General features: G+C 46.1%; 2 protein-coding genes across 2 annotated transcripts in view; both read right to left on the minus strand.

Annotated features, from left to right (window-relative positions):
- Positions 1-4,605: 4,605 nt before the first annotated feature.
- On the minus strand, positions 4,606-8,702 carry LOC144684063 (D(2) dopamine receptor-like). The gene is made up of 2 exons (XM_078547778.1): positions 7,623-8,702; positions 4,606-4,773 (listed from the first exon to the last, which is right to left on the minus strand). Exons 1-2 carry the CDS (start codon positions 8,700-8,702, stop codon positions 4,606-4,608), a joined length of 1,248 nt encoding a protein of 415 aa, XP_078403904.1.
- Positions 8,703-13,088: 4,386 nt separating this feature from the next.
- The window catches only part of ddx20 (DEAD (Asp-Glu-Ala-Asp) box polypeptide 20), a 32,010-nt gene continuing 30,448 nt past the window's right edge, over positions 13,089-14,650 (minus strand). The window contains 1 exon segment of the mRNA XM_078546431.1: positions 13,089-14,540. Coding sequence (XP_078402557.1) covers positions 13,177-14,540 — 1,364 coding nt within the window. The 3' untranslated portion in view covers positions 13,089-13,176.

Raw genomic sequence — 14,650 nt, forward strand, 5'->3', positions numbered from 1 at the left:
CACTTTATGAACAATAAAAACCTGAATCTTTTATTGACACCAATTTATTCTGTTATATTTCACATCGTCATTCAAATGGCTCCCTGTTGCTCTGCAGGTTCTAAAATTGACAGCTACATCAGACTTCCTGACGCTGTATCAATGTACAATTCACTGACATATCACAGCTGAACTTTCCTTCAGGAAGAAAAGAATTTTGTCACAAAACGGTTGCATATTTAAAATGCTGTGTTAATCTGCATCCTAAATGGCAAATCTGACACATTTTTAACGAGTATTATTCTAACTATCACCGACTACAGCAAGACAGCCATCAGGCTGCATACGAGCAGCTCCATCCTACATATCATCTCACACTGCTCTTCCACCATAAATTATACTGAAAATTAAATACAGGATTCATGTTTTTATTTGGGATTTGTGGTTATTTTGGCCTTTATTGCAAGGGGAGTGGAGTATAAATGTAGGGAAGTCTTGCTACAGCTGTACAGGGCACTGGTAGGCCGCACCTGGGGTAGAGTATGGGTACAGTCCTGGTCTCCGGGAGAGATATACAGGTACAGTGGGCGGGAATTTCTGTTGCCATGGGTCATGGGGCCGGAAGCCCCTGCCCAAAGTCGACAGACCTTTTGCCGATCCATCAAATTTTCTGTCCTGCTCACAACGACTCCCTTGGCAGGTGAGACCGGGAAACCCTGCCGGGTAGCTCAAAACCGGCAGCCTTGGGACCGAGTTCGTCCCGGATTTCAGCTCTTGCCGGGGTTTTGGTTCAGGCGGCTCGGAATGGGCCAGGCCAGGTATGCAGAATGTCGAGGGTACGTTTTCCAAGTAAGCGTCGCAAAAGGCAGTTCGGCGAGAATAGAGACAATGCTGCAAGGTAAGCCAAGAAATTCTTTGCAGCCGCTTCAGGTCCGTGAGCGTCACTTTGCCGGGAGGCTTGGCAGAATCTCTGTTTGTGAATGCAAATTGGGGTTCCCGCTGTACTTCAATCATGTGTTGATGGCAGAGTAGGAGCAGCTCCAGGGAATTCCCCAGCCTTACCGTTAGACCAAAGATGTCAGTGAGGAGGGAAAGTCAGGTGATAACAGCTTGGAAAAAACGTCTGGTTTTCGGACATCACCAGTTTTCAGATAGCCAGATTAGTACTTGCATTAGAGGCAGTTCAGAGAAGGTTCACTAGGCTGATTCCTGGGATGAAGGGGTTGTCTTACGAGGAAAGGTTGGGCAAGTTGGCCCTAGACTCATTGGAGTTTAGAAGAATGAGAGGTGACCTGATTGAAACCTATAAGATTCTGAGGGGGCTTGACAGGGTAGATGCTGAGAGAATGCTTCCTCTCATGGGGGGATCTGAAGTAAAGGTGCAGAGTTCAAAAATAGGGGGTCTCCTGTTTAAGATGGAGAGGAGGAAGAACTTCTTTTCTCAGAGGGTCATTAATCTTTGGAATTCTCTTCCCCAGAAAGTAGTGGAGGCTGGGTCATTGAATATACTTAAGCATAAGTTAGACAGTTTTTTGATTTACAAGAGAGTAAAGGGTTATGGGGGGCAGGCAGGAAAGTGGATTTAAGGACATAATCAGATGAGCCATGACCTTATTACATGGCGTAGCAGGCTCAAGGCACCAAATGGCCTGGCCATTTAGATTGTTGTTTGTTTTGACACCGCAGCTTCAGCTTAATATCAACACAAACTATGAATAATTTAAGTCACTAGAATCCAACTTGGATGGGTTAGTATGATACCATCTTAAGCAGATGGTATCACATCAATTCAGCTTCACATTGCAACATGTACAAGGAATATATTCATAAAACTTCCCAGCAAGTCAACCTGCATGCAATTTAATATTAATCTCAGTGTATTTAGGAGCCTCTGTGATGGGCACTAAGCATCTCCCACCGCTCAGCAACCCCATCTCACCTTTCCCCATCTCCCATCCCTCACCAACCCCACCTCACCTTTCCCCATCTCCCATCCCTCACCAACCCCACCTCACCTTTCCCCATCTCCCATCCCTCACCAACCCCACCTCACCTTTCCCCATCTCCCATCTTTCAGCAACCCCACCTCACCTTTCCCCATCTCCCATCTTTCAGCAACCCCACCTCACCTTTCCCCATCTCCCATCTCTCAGCAACCCCACCTCACCTTTCCCCATCTCCCATCCCTCACCAACCCCACCTCACCTTTCCCCATCTCCCATCCCTCACCAACCCCACCTCACCTTTCCCCATCTCCCATCTCTCACCAACCCCACCTCACGTTTCCCCATCTCCCATCCCTCACCAACCCCACCTCACATTTTCCCATCTCCCATCCCTTACCAACCCCACCTCACCTTTCCCCATCTCCCATCCCTCACCAACCCCATCTCACCTTTCCCCATCTCCCATCCCTCACCAACCCCACCTCATATTTCCCCATCTCCCATCTCTCACCAACCCCACCTCACATTTCCCCATCTCCCATCCCTCACCAACCCCACCTCACCTTTCCCCATCTCCCATCCCTCACCAACCCCACCTCACCTTTCCCCATCTCCCATCTCTCACCAACCCCACCTCACATTTCCCCATCTCCCATCTCTCACCAACCCCACCTCACCTTTCCCCATCTCCCATCCCTCACCAACCCCATCTCACCTCTCCCCATCTCCCATCTCTCACCAACCCCACCTCACATTTCCCCATCTCCCATCTCTCACCAACCCCACCTCACATTTCCCCATCTCCCATCCCTCACCAACCCTACCTCACATTTCCCCAAGTCCCATCCCTCACCAACCCCACCTCACATTTCCCCTTCATTTCTCCCTTGTTATTGTCCAGTCTTAATTCTCTTATTTCCTTTCTGGAAAATTTCTTTACACACATTTTCCTCCATTCTCTCAGGTTCCCTTCCATTTCATTGGTTGTCAGTTCTGGCTCAATTGGTAGCATTCTCACCTCAGGGTATTGTGGTTATGGGTTCAAGGCACTGGGTCAAAGTCCTGGAACTCCCTTCCTAACAGCACTGAGGGTGCACCTACACCACATGGGCTGCAGCACTTCAAGAAGGCAGCTCACTACCACCTTCTCAAGGGCAATTAGGGATGGACAATATATGCTGGACTAGCCAGCAATGCCCACATACCAAGAATGAATTTTAAAAAGTCTCACTCCAGTGACTTGACCACGTTTGTCCAGCTGATGCTCCTGGCACAGTGCTGAGGGAGTGCTGCACTGTCTTTTGGATGAGATGTTAAACCAAGGCTCCGTGTGCCCTTTCATGGGGGTGTAAAAGATTCTACGACAGTGTTTCAAAGAAGAGCAGGGGACTTCTCCCTAGTATCCTGGGGCCAATAATTGCCCTTCAACCAACATCAACTAAACAGAAAGCCTAGTCACTATCTCAGTGCTGTTTGTGAGACCTTGCTGCGTGAAAATTGGCTGTCACATTTCCTACATTTCAATATTGATTACACTGCAAAAAATAATTTATTGGCTGTGAAGGAATTTTGGACATCCCAAAGTTGTGAAAGGCTATTGAGATGCACATTATAAATATATTATATACTGTCTAAATATGCTTTCCTGCAAAAAGAGACATACATGTCAAAGCTTTTCTTCTTGCACTCATCAGGACACTTCGCAAGAATACCAATGTAAGGGGAAAACAACAATTTATAGTGTATGTATATACATATATATATACACTATCAGTCACCATCACTGGTGCATTCTCAATGGCAACGCCTCTACCAACCAGAGTCCACTTGCCAACCAATCAGCGCCCTCTCCACATACAGTGTAAATTGTTGTTTTCCCTTTATATTGATATTCTTGCAAAGTGTCCTGATGTGCGCAAGATGAAAAGCTTTGACATGTCTCTTTTTGTCAGCAATACCCAAGTTCTGTACTACCAAACGACTATTTAAATATGCTTTCTAATTTTTAAGCTGCTGTCTTATCTTGCAGATATTTGTGGGTCTGCCAGGATACATTGGCACATTTGGAGAAGGTGCTATAGTTCAAAGCGATAAGAAATTGGACCAGGATTAATGGCAACTTTTACCAAGACAAAGCAAAGGGGCAGTCCGGGAGTAGGAGGGATCAGGGTTGGGCATCAAATTATGATATTTCTTTAAGAACAAGACATCCTTTTCAATAACCAGCAATTTTTTCCATACCATCAGAACAAAAGGAAACATAAAAATGGGCTTTTATTAATTTATTTTTTGTAAAAAAGACTTTTGGTATTTGGTTTGCACCAGATATTTCCAGAAGGTCAACTCACAAACCAGACTGTCCAACTCAACACTGCTTCATCTGGAAAAACTGTCGATATGTATGACCACCGTCATATTGAATGGGGCAGATCCCAGCCACATTCATGAGGGAAATTTCAGTATCATTTACAAAGTCGGTCAAAAAAGCAATTGGAGGTATAAGAATGGGGTGCAGCCTTTAAGATAATAGTTGAGTCCTATGAGATGGGGGCATGAGCTTTCGGATTGGGTTGTGGCCTATACAATAGGGTGTGAAAAATATGATATGGGGGCCCCCTTTAAGGTGCGAGCACAGTCTTTAAGTTGGTGGCATTGCCTTTGAAGGGGAGGAGTGGAACCTTCATGGCCTATTGATCAGACCCTCACAGCTTCTACGTAATCTGGTGAGAATTTGCTGGATTTCTGAGTGAACCTGTTGATTCAGCATAGTGTAAATGAAAGGGTTCACAGCAGCAGGAATGCAGGTTAAAGCAACTCCGAGCGTCTGAAACTCCAGAAGTAGTGGCCCCTGTGAAGGAAGGGAAGAGACAGGGAGAACACAGTTAGAATCAAGGCTTGTTACTGCATCCCTTTTGTTCCGGTTTCTACAATGTACTGCCTCTTTGTTAACAACCCTCCCTTACTTTGAATAAATATACAGAAACAAAAAGAGCTTGAAGAGGTTTAATATTGTTACGAACCCTAACCAATATTCCTTACTTACATCAGTAGTTTTGGAATTGAGATTCTGTCAGGGAGTATGTCAGCAGCTCCCAGAGAATTCATGAGATCAGAATGTATTTGCTCTCAGTCTATTGCTACGTCAAACACTCATGCATTGGGGCCAATTTTAAACCAGTCTGCCCATTAAGAAACCCAGAGAATTGGGTAGCAGCTGAAGCAAGCCTTCACAAAATAACTGGATTGCCAATAACACTGGAACAGCTAAACATCAGTGTTCTAAAGTCACATTCATGACTTTCATATTACACCAAAAAAAGTTTCCTAGAAGCCCAAAAATGTAAAGTTAGCATGCCGAGAGACCGTAGTCCCATAGTCGGAATTCAAGCCCCATGGGTGGCAGATATTTAAATTTCTGGCACTGATCATAGAAGATAGAAGCTGTCACTGGGCACACTTACATTTATAGTGTCTTTAGCATACTAAAACATCCCAAAGCCTTGACAGGAGCGTTGCCAAACAAAATTTGACACTGAGCCACCTAAGTGATTATGAAACCATGCTTTATATTGAAATAACTTTAGTTATTGGGCTGAAACTACCGGAAAAGTTCAAAGACTGAACAGCAGCATTTTTAAAAGTGACTTAAACAGCAGTTTCTAATATGGCCGAATATTTGCATAACTTAACCCTAAAAATTCCAAAACCATTAAAACAGATTCAGGCTATCCAGAGATAGGCCATCAGGGACAATCACCTTAGAGGAGTGTGAATGAACAATCTCCTGAACCATTCTCAAAACCCCCAGGCTGCACCTGTGTATTCAGCTGGGTGTGGAACAAGCCACTGAACACAGTCATTTTGGACAACAGATCCTGGCAGAGAAGGGAACTCCTCCAGCCATAATTTAATCATGTCTAAACCATGTACCTGGAATCCACTTTCTATGACCATGTTTGGGTAACTGGTCAGTTGGTGAGAGGAGATCATGTGATGAGATAACTAACTCTCTTTGTGTTAAGAAACTGTTTCCCTGCAGGCCAGCCAGAACAGAAGAGGAAAAGGAGACACAGAAGGAGAAGGACCATGAGTGGGCATTCTCTCCATAAATCCTGCAAGCTTCAGCAACCAATCACCATGTGCACCATGTAAAAAACCAACCCAGTAGCTGATGACTCCAGGAGAACAAATAAAAATTGTTCATCAACATCTTTAAATCAGCTTTACGCAGAATTCAGAAAGCCCATCGAGACCAGTCCAAAGCTATCCGAGTCACCAATCTACCAGATCCGTATACAATTGACTTTTTTTGGACTCAAACTATTTAACCTACCCTCACACTTTGTATTTTACTTGTATGTGCATGTGTAAGTGAAAGCTGGAGCGTTTATTATTATTTTTACTTAGATCGAATGTTAAGTACAATAAGTACTATTCTCTTTTCTCTAAAAACTTACAAGGAAACCTGTCTGTGTGTGTCTTCTACAGTCACAGCACTTAAACAGTTAAACACTCACTGAATTGACAAGTGAATTTTTTTTAAATAATGTTGTGGTCAGACGAGGGATGGAAAGAGAGGGGAGCTATTCTATCACTTCTCACCTGATCGTAACAAGGAGAATTTAGGACAGGTGACCAAATGCTTGGTCAAAGAGGTAGGTTTAAGGAGCATCTTAAAGGAGGAGAGAAAGGGAGATGGAGAGGTTTAGGGAGGGTTGGGGCCCAGGAAACTGAAGAAAGCATTCGAGGGCCAGTTAAAATCAGGGAAATGCACAAGAGGCCAGAATTGGGAACCCAGAGACCTGGGAGGCTTCTAGAGCTGGAGGAGGTTACAGAGATAGGAAGAAGTGAGGCCACAGAAACAAGGAGGAGGATTTTAGAATGGAGACATTGCAGATTGGGAGGAAATGCAGGTCAGCAAGCACAGGAATGATCAGAAAATGGGATTTCATCTCCACAGCCAAAAGGGAGACAACTTATTCAGGAGCTAAGATGTGTCAAGAAGATGGACCATCAAATAGGAACTGGACAGGTTGCTGACTCAGGCAACGTATTGAAGAAAATTGCCTTTATAGGTAACATCTGGCTTTTATGGTCCCCTGGAACGGTTTTGAACACCTTTTCCCGGTTCTGATGAAAGGTCATCAACCTGAAAAGTTAATTCTGTTTCTCTCTCCACAGATGCCACCTGATTTGCAAAGTGTTTCCAGAATTTTGTTTTAATGACCCCTCCAGGAACAACTGTTTACATGAAGACGAGCTTGGGCTGGGTTATGAAGCCACCTTCCCCACCGCCCAAGGTTAATTAACCTCTCAGTTTTCATGGTTTAGGCTCAAAAGTGATGACTGACCACTCATGTGATAACCTGGAGGATAAATGATCCTTGTACAACTGCCCCACCGTAAGAGCCAGTGCCTTCAGCTAAGGACTGGAAAAAATGGAGAGATATGTACACTTCACAGCTGGATACAGTGCCTGCGCCTTGTTAGGCTATACAGCCATGTTACTCAGCAGTTGGGTCCCATTGTGTTTGTGTACACATGGGTATGTAGATAACCAGTCTCTTCTTGGGCTGGACACTTCCCAGAATCATACGACACAGAAGGAAGCCATCATGCTTGCGCTAGCTCTTTGGGACTAATTAGATTTCTCTTTCAATCGCCTGTTGTTGTCCCATAGCCTGTAAGTCCACTTACCTTAAAAAAATCACCTTTCATGTTCAACATTAAAACGATAATCAGCGGCACCCAGAACACCAGGAAGGTCAAGATGATATAACCAAAGCGTTTGGCTAGCTTAGCCTCCATCCTCTTCTTGACGCACTCTCTGGACTGACTGGTCATAAGGCACACGGCTCCCACTACGTTAGGGGTATCGGGTGGTCCATTCTCAGGGGGAAACGATGCACACTCATTCATTGAAGAAACTTGGTGCTGAACCGGACAAGCTTCACTCTTCAATTGAGCAATGGGATTAGGCTCAATGTGCGAATGATGGATCCGCCCTGTACTTGGCACCCTGGCAGGTGAGGTTTGTTGAATACTGTGCCAGGCTGACCCTGGCAGCTGTAGCGTGTGCTGTTGTGATGTAGCGGGCATGATCCCATTGTCAAAGATCCTGTTGCTGTGCTGTCTGACCAATGCAAAAATTCTGAAGTAATGGACAACTATCAGAGACAAGCTGGCAATCCAAACAGGCATCAGGATGTAGGAAGCGAAAGGGTCAAAGTAACTTTGGGCGTCTACAAGTCGATGTCTGCACCTCAAATACACAGGAGTGTCCTTGGCCAGGCTGATGGAGAAAAAAGATAAAATAAAACCCATCGACCAAATGAGGGTGATCCATACCTTGACCCTAATCTTCCTCTTGGTTGTTTGGAACGGATTGGCGATGGCTTGGTAACGTTCAGCACTGATGGCCGCCAGAGTGACCAACTGGACACAGCTGCTCAGGGAGTAAGTGAAAGGTTGCAAGAGGCACAGGGTTTCCCCTAGGTCAGTGTGGCTATTGGCCCAGGTGCTGGTCAGCAAGAACGAAGGGATGTCCAGAGCGCACTTCAGGAGATCACTGACCGCTAGGTTGAGTAGAAGCGTGTTGTTTGGAGTCTGCAGATACTTATTGGTACAAACCACCCCGCAGACAAGCCCATTCCCCAACACCCCGATAACCAAAGTGCAACTCAGCATCAAATTACTCACTGCTATGGAAACGGCATGAAGTGGAATATAAACTCCAGAGCTGGTCGCGTTAGATCCGAAAGCAAGGGGAACCCCCATCTCTCACTCCTCAACAAACACCAAAAACTTGCTCAAGAGCCCAAAATGAGTTGGCTTCGGTCTCTGAATGTCTTCATTCCTTTATACTTCTCTTAATAACTGGAACGAAGCAAATTGACCATCGCCACCTTCCCTTATTTTTGCAGTTTCTCCTTCTCAGTGTGAGACGGCGGCTCTTTGTCATCACCGTCTAATGTTTGCATCTCCGGAGGTTCGCGGTTAACCTGATGCGATTCTCTCCTCTCGCACGTAAAGCGCTGTGGTTTCCCCAATTGACAACACGCGTGTTAACTCCTCCTGGTGCAACACACCGGCAGCAAAGGGGAGGCGAATTGACCATTCCTGCTATTGCCGGAGCCTAAATCACAACGTCATGTTTTCGCAAAGTGGCTTTTGCGCCATGGTCCCCGTCTCCCCTGAGTTCAACTGTTAAACTACCTGCAAACTCGAATCTTTCATTTTGTCAGCAATGCAGACGCGATAGTTTGGAGTTGAATCTTACGCTGAGCTGGTTTCCGTTTTTACCTTTTTATCACAGAACCATACAACACAAAGAGGACATTCGGCCAATCGTGCCCATACTGGCTCTTTGAAAGAACAATCCAGTTAGCCCCACTCCCCTGCCACTTCCTCCTGGCCATGTCATTTTGTCTCCCTTTAAGTATTTATCCAATTCCCTCTCATCTAACACTTCAAAAATCCTGCACTCCCTTCCCCTCCACTCTCCCTACTCAGTAGCAGGAACAAGGCACTCGAGCAGGGCTTGGCTACAAGCCTATGCCCCTATCCCTCTTCATTTCCCACAAGCCTCAATGTGTTGCCTCAGCTGCTACTATCTTCATTCATGTCTCCCCTAGATGTGACCATTCCAATCCTCTTCCACATTCTGCCCTTCAATAAGCTTGAGGCCAGCCGAAACTCTGCTGCCCATGGTTTTAACCAGCATGAGTCCCATTCCCCTATCACCCCTGTGCTCACTGACCAACATTAAGCTTCCAGTCAAGCAACATCTTGATTTTTAAATTCTTATTCTTGTTTTGAAACCCCTCCATGGCGTCATCTCTCCTTATCTCTGTAATCTCCTCTAGCCCCACAACATTCGGAGACATCGACACACATCTAATTCTGGCCCCGCCAACATTCACAGTTTCAATTGCTCCACCTTTAGTGACTGTGCCTTCAGCTGCCCAGGCCCCAAGCTCTGGGCCTCCTGCCCAACACCTTTCCATCACGCTTTCCTCCTTTAAGGTTACTCTTTAAAACCTACCTCTTTGACCAAGCTTTTGTCGAGGTCTTGCTGCGTTTGGACATGGACTGCTTCAGTATCCGAGGAGTCGCGAATGGTGCTGAACATTGTGCAAACATCAGCGAACATCTGACCTTATGATGGAAGGAAAGACATCGATGAAGCAGCTGAAGATGGTTGGGCTGAGGACACTACCCTAAGGAACTCCTGCAGTGATGTCCTGGAGCTGAGATGACTGACTTCCAACAACCACAACCATCTTCCTTTGTGCTAGGTATGGCTCCAACCAGTGGACAGTTTTCCCCGATTCCCATTGACTCCAGTTTTGCTTGGGCTCCTTGATGCCACACTCAGTCAAATGCGGCCTTGGTGTCAAGAGCAGTCACTCTCACCTCACCTTGGGAGTACAGCTCTTTTGTCCATGTTTGAACCAAGGCTGTAACGAGGTCAGGAGCTGAGTAGCCCTGGCAGAACCCAAATTGGGCACTAAGCAAGTGCCTCTGGATAACACTGTTGATGACCCCTTCCATTACTTTACTGATGATGAAGAGTAGACTGATGGGGCGGTGATTGGCCGGGTTGAATTTGTTCTGTTGTGTGTGTGCAGGACATACCTGGGCAATTTTCCACATAGCCAGGTAGATGCCAGTGTTGCAGCTGTACTGGAACAACTTGGCTAGGAGCGCGGCGAGTTCTGGAGCACAAGTCTTCAGTACTATTGCCAGAATGTCAGGGCCCATCGCCTTTGCACTATCCAGTACCTTCAGCTGTTTCTTGATAGCACGTAGAGTGAATCAAATTGGCTGAAAACTAGCATCTGTGATGCCGGGGGCCACTGGAGGAAGCAGAGATGGATCCATCCACTTGGCACGTCTGGCTGGAGATTGTTGCAAATGGTTCAGTCTTACCTTTTGCACTGATATGCTGGGCTCCCCCATCATTGACGATGGGGATATTTGTGGGGCCTCCTCCTCCAGTGAGTTGTCCACCACCATTCACGACTGGATGTGGCAGAACTGTAGAGCTTAGATCTAATCCGTTGGCTGTGGGATCGCTTAGCTTGGTCTATCACTTGCTGCGTAGGCTGTTTGGCATGCAAGTAGTCCTGTGTTATAGCTTCACCAGGTTGACACCTCAGTTTTAGGTATGCCTGGTGCTGCTCCTGGCATGCCCTCATGCACTCTTCATTGAACCAGTGTTGATTGCTTGGTTTGGTGGTAACGGTAGAGTGGGGGATATGGTGTTCAACATGGAGGAGCACCGATTCATCAGCTGAGGGGGGGCAGTACGTGGCAATCAGGAAGTTTCCTTGCCCATGTTTGACCTGGTGCCATGAGACTTCATGGGGTCTGGAGCCGATGTTGAGGACTTCCAAGGAAACTCCCTTCTGACTGTATACCACTGTGCCGCCACCTCTACGGGTCTGCACTGCCGGTGGTGGTAGTGGTGCCTGGGACATTATCTGCAAGGTATGATTCCATGAGGATGACTATGTCAAGCTGTTCCTTGACTAGTCTGAGAGACAGCTCTCCCAATTTTGGCACTAGCCCCCCAGATGCAGGGTCGACAGTGCTGCGATTGCCATTGTTGTTTCCGGTGCCTAGGTCGATGCCGGGTGGTCCATCTGGTTTCATTCCTTTTTTGTGACTTTGTAGCGGTTTGTCGCAGCTGAGTGGCTTGCTAGGCCATTTCAGAGGGCATTCAAGTCAACCACATGTAGACCAGGCCAGATAAGGAAGACAGATTTCCTTCCCTTAGTGAACCAGATGGGTTTTTACAACAATCGACAATGGTTTCATGGTCATCATTAGACTTTTAATTCCCGATTTTTATTGAACTCAAATTCCACCATCTGCCATGGTGGGATTCAAACCCGGGTCCCCAGAGCATTACCCTGGTCTCTGGATTACTAGTCCAGCGACAATACCACTACGCCATCCCGAATTAACTAGGCTTTTAAGAACATTTTACTTCATGAAATTAATCATTGCAAATCAGAACTGAAAACGACATTAAGAGCCAAGGTAAATTTATTTTAATTAAGCACTAGCTCGTCAGTGTCTACTGTGTTGTCATTGGGATGAGCCCTGTGGGTACACCAAACACTCCCAGAACAAAATACAAAGGAAAGCTCTCTCTGACAAGCTCCCACAGCGTTCCTTAACATCATTAGAGCCTACGGTCAGCCCAACAACTTGTATTTATAGAGCACCTTAAAATGTAGTAAAACATCCTGTGGTTTCAGAGTATTATCAAACAAATTTGACAGTCACATATTAGGACTCGTGACCAAAAGCTTGTTCAAAGAAGGTTTTAAGGAGTGCCTTAAAGGAGGAAAGGAAAAGAGGTGGAGAGGTTTGGATGGAGTTCCAGACCTCAGGGCCTTGGCAACTGAAAGCACAGCCGCCAACGGTAGAACAATTAAAATCTAGAATCGAGGTGTTGTTTAAAGAGCCAAATATAGGTCAGCAAGTGCAGGGATGGAAGGTGAACATGACTTAGTGTAAGTTAGAACACCAGCAGTATCCTTTCACATCCCTCACTATCCATTCACACCAGCAAAGGGAATGTCAAATTAAGAGTTTGGTGCTGTGTTGACTCAGCTATTTGGCAATGATTCAAGCACTGGCAGAAAGCAAACTTGTGACCAGAACTGACCTTAGCTCAAAGCCGCCAGCTTCCGTGTCTATGCTGTTGTCAGGTTTGCGGTAAGGTACTTGTCAAGGCGAAAAGCCCACACCTGTCAATAATGGGCGAGTCTAGCCTCAGCTCTGTAGCCATCTAATTAAAGTGAGTGCATTACTGATTGAAACAGTGAACTTCAATCCCTATCTCACCAATCTATAGCAATGCTTTCTTGTATATAATCTACTGGACAGGTTCTGATCGCCTGAGAGGAGTCAGAGAGTAATTTTCCTGAATTTTTTTCTCTCCCTTAATGGCTTTTTTCACCTCTCCAAGGAAATGACTTGGAATATGGAGATGGGGGGAAAAAGAAGGAAGAAGTCTTTAGTCAGGATGCTCATGGTATGTGCAGCAGGCTTGATGGAGCAAACTACTTTGCCTACCATCAATTTCAAATGTTTATGTCAAAACCACAGCATTGCCTTAGATATTGTTAAAAATCCAAACTACAAAATATATCACAAGTGTGAAAATCTTTATTGCATTAGCTCAGCTGTAGTACAAAAATGTTCTACTGTAAATTACTGTTAAAAAGCTAATCATTTATGGTTTAAGCAGTTCCTGCAGATACACAGAGTTCATCTGGTAAGCTTTCAGCCAATCAGAATTTCTCTTTGAACTTCCATAGTAAGGATAACCAATGGTAGCATAGTAATTGCGCCAGGCACGATAGTAAGCCTTCCAGTAATCACCAGAACAATCAGGTTCAGCGGGCAGTACCTGTCTGCTTTCGGGGTAAGTGCGTGATGCATTCTCACTGCCCGCCTCTTGCTCACCGGGAGCTTTGGCTGTTTCAGCTGATCCAAACTTGGGATCGCCCTTGGGTCTCTTCCTGCTGCCCTTAGAAGGCGAGCCTTTAAGAGAGGGGCTTTTAAGACCTAACCCTGTATCTTTTTCAAGCGGCCTTTTGGAAGGTGCACAGGAGAAAGAATCAGAAGCTGCACGGCCTTTGAAGCCCCCGTGCCAGGTATGGGGTTGGAAGGCGGGAAGGCTTCTCCCACTCTGGTTGGGAAAGTTCTCCAGCGCAGGGCCCATGTCCTTCCTCCGCAGGCCTCCATCATGGGCACGTGTGATCACCTGCACCTCTGCCTCTGTAGATGATTCCCTGCTGCTGGACCTGCTTCGTGTCGAAGAGCTAGCACTGGCGCTGGAATCGCTGGAGTCTTGGCCATCCAACACAGGTGGTTTTGCCCATTTTTGAGAATTATGCAAACACATCATATCTTTCTTACTTAAAAACAGGCCACTGTTCTGCTCGCGGGGCATCAGTTCTCGGCTTTCTGAATCTTCGCCTTCGTTCAACGATTTCTCCTTCAAGATCCCAGCGAAGCCAGTCCACCGCCGGACTATTTCCACTGGATTCTCGTTTCGATCAGCAAGGAAGCGCTCGTAATCGTCTACAATTTCCACAAAATTCAATGATCTCTTCCCACGTTTTGAACTTTTCTTAAACAGTGGCAGGGCTGGGATTTTTGGAAGCGATTCTTGCAGCGCCTTCCTGTTTTCAATTGTGATGGCGACCTGTTCACTCGATGACTGGGGCCCATCACAGGACATAGTAGCTTGGAGATTCGACTGAACTTTCATTTTGATGTCATTGCTGGGTACGTGGCAGATACTGACGTCAGGCGTCCTTGCAACATCCACCACAAGTTCCTGGGGCTCTTTTTCTGTTGGCGCCTTCCTCGATTTCTGAACTTTCCTGGTCGTGAACATCTTTCCAGTAAGTTCGACGGGAGGCAGTGAAAATGGCTCCAGGACTGCACTCTGCTGCTTTGCAGCGATTGAAGGTTCAACTTCAGTGGACGGTGAAGTTGCCTCAAGGGATGAATCCTTAGCCTCTTGTACCTTGATGACTTCTACATCCCAATCAACAGGCTCTTCCAGTAGTCCTGGTGGAATTGGATCTATTTAAAAGAAAGAAAATATAAAGAATTGGCAGCAAAGACCTTACAGAGTCTACGTATTCTCCTCAGACCTACACTACTGAAGTCTCTTATTGTGTATGGGCATGGCG

The sequence above is a fragment of the Cetorhinus maximus genome, chromosome 8, assembly GCF_964194155.1.
Source record: "Cetorhinus maximus chromosome 8, sCetMax3.hap1.1, whole genome shotgun sequence".
Lineage (NCBI taxonomy): Eukaryota > Metazoa > Chordata > Chondrichthyes > Lamniformes > Cetorhinidae > Cetorhinus > Cetorhinus maximus.

What these genes read in the sequence shown, in the direction of transcription:
- LOC144684063 (XM_078547778.1), bottom strand. Translation starts at nt 8,702, where the DNA reads ATGGGGGTTCCCCTTGCTTTCGGATCTAACGCGACCAGCTCTGGAGTT. An exon ending in TGAAAGGTGATTTTTTTAAG is followed by an intron (nt 4,774 to 7,622) that starts GTAAGTGGACTT and finishes CTTCCTTCACAG; the next exon opens with GGGCCACTACTTCTGGAGTT.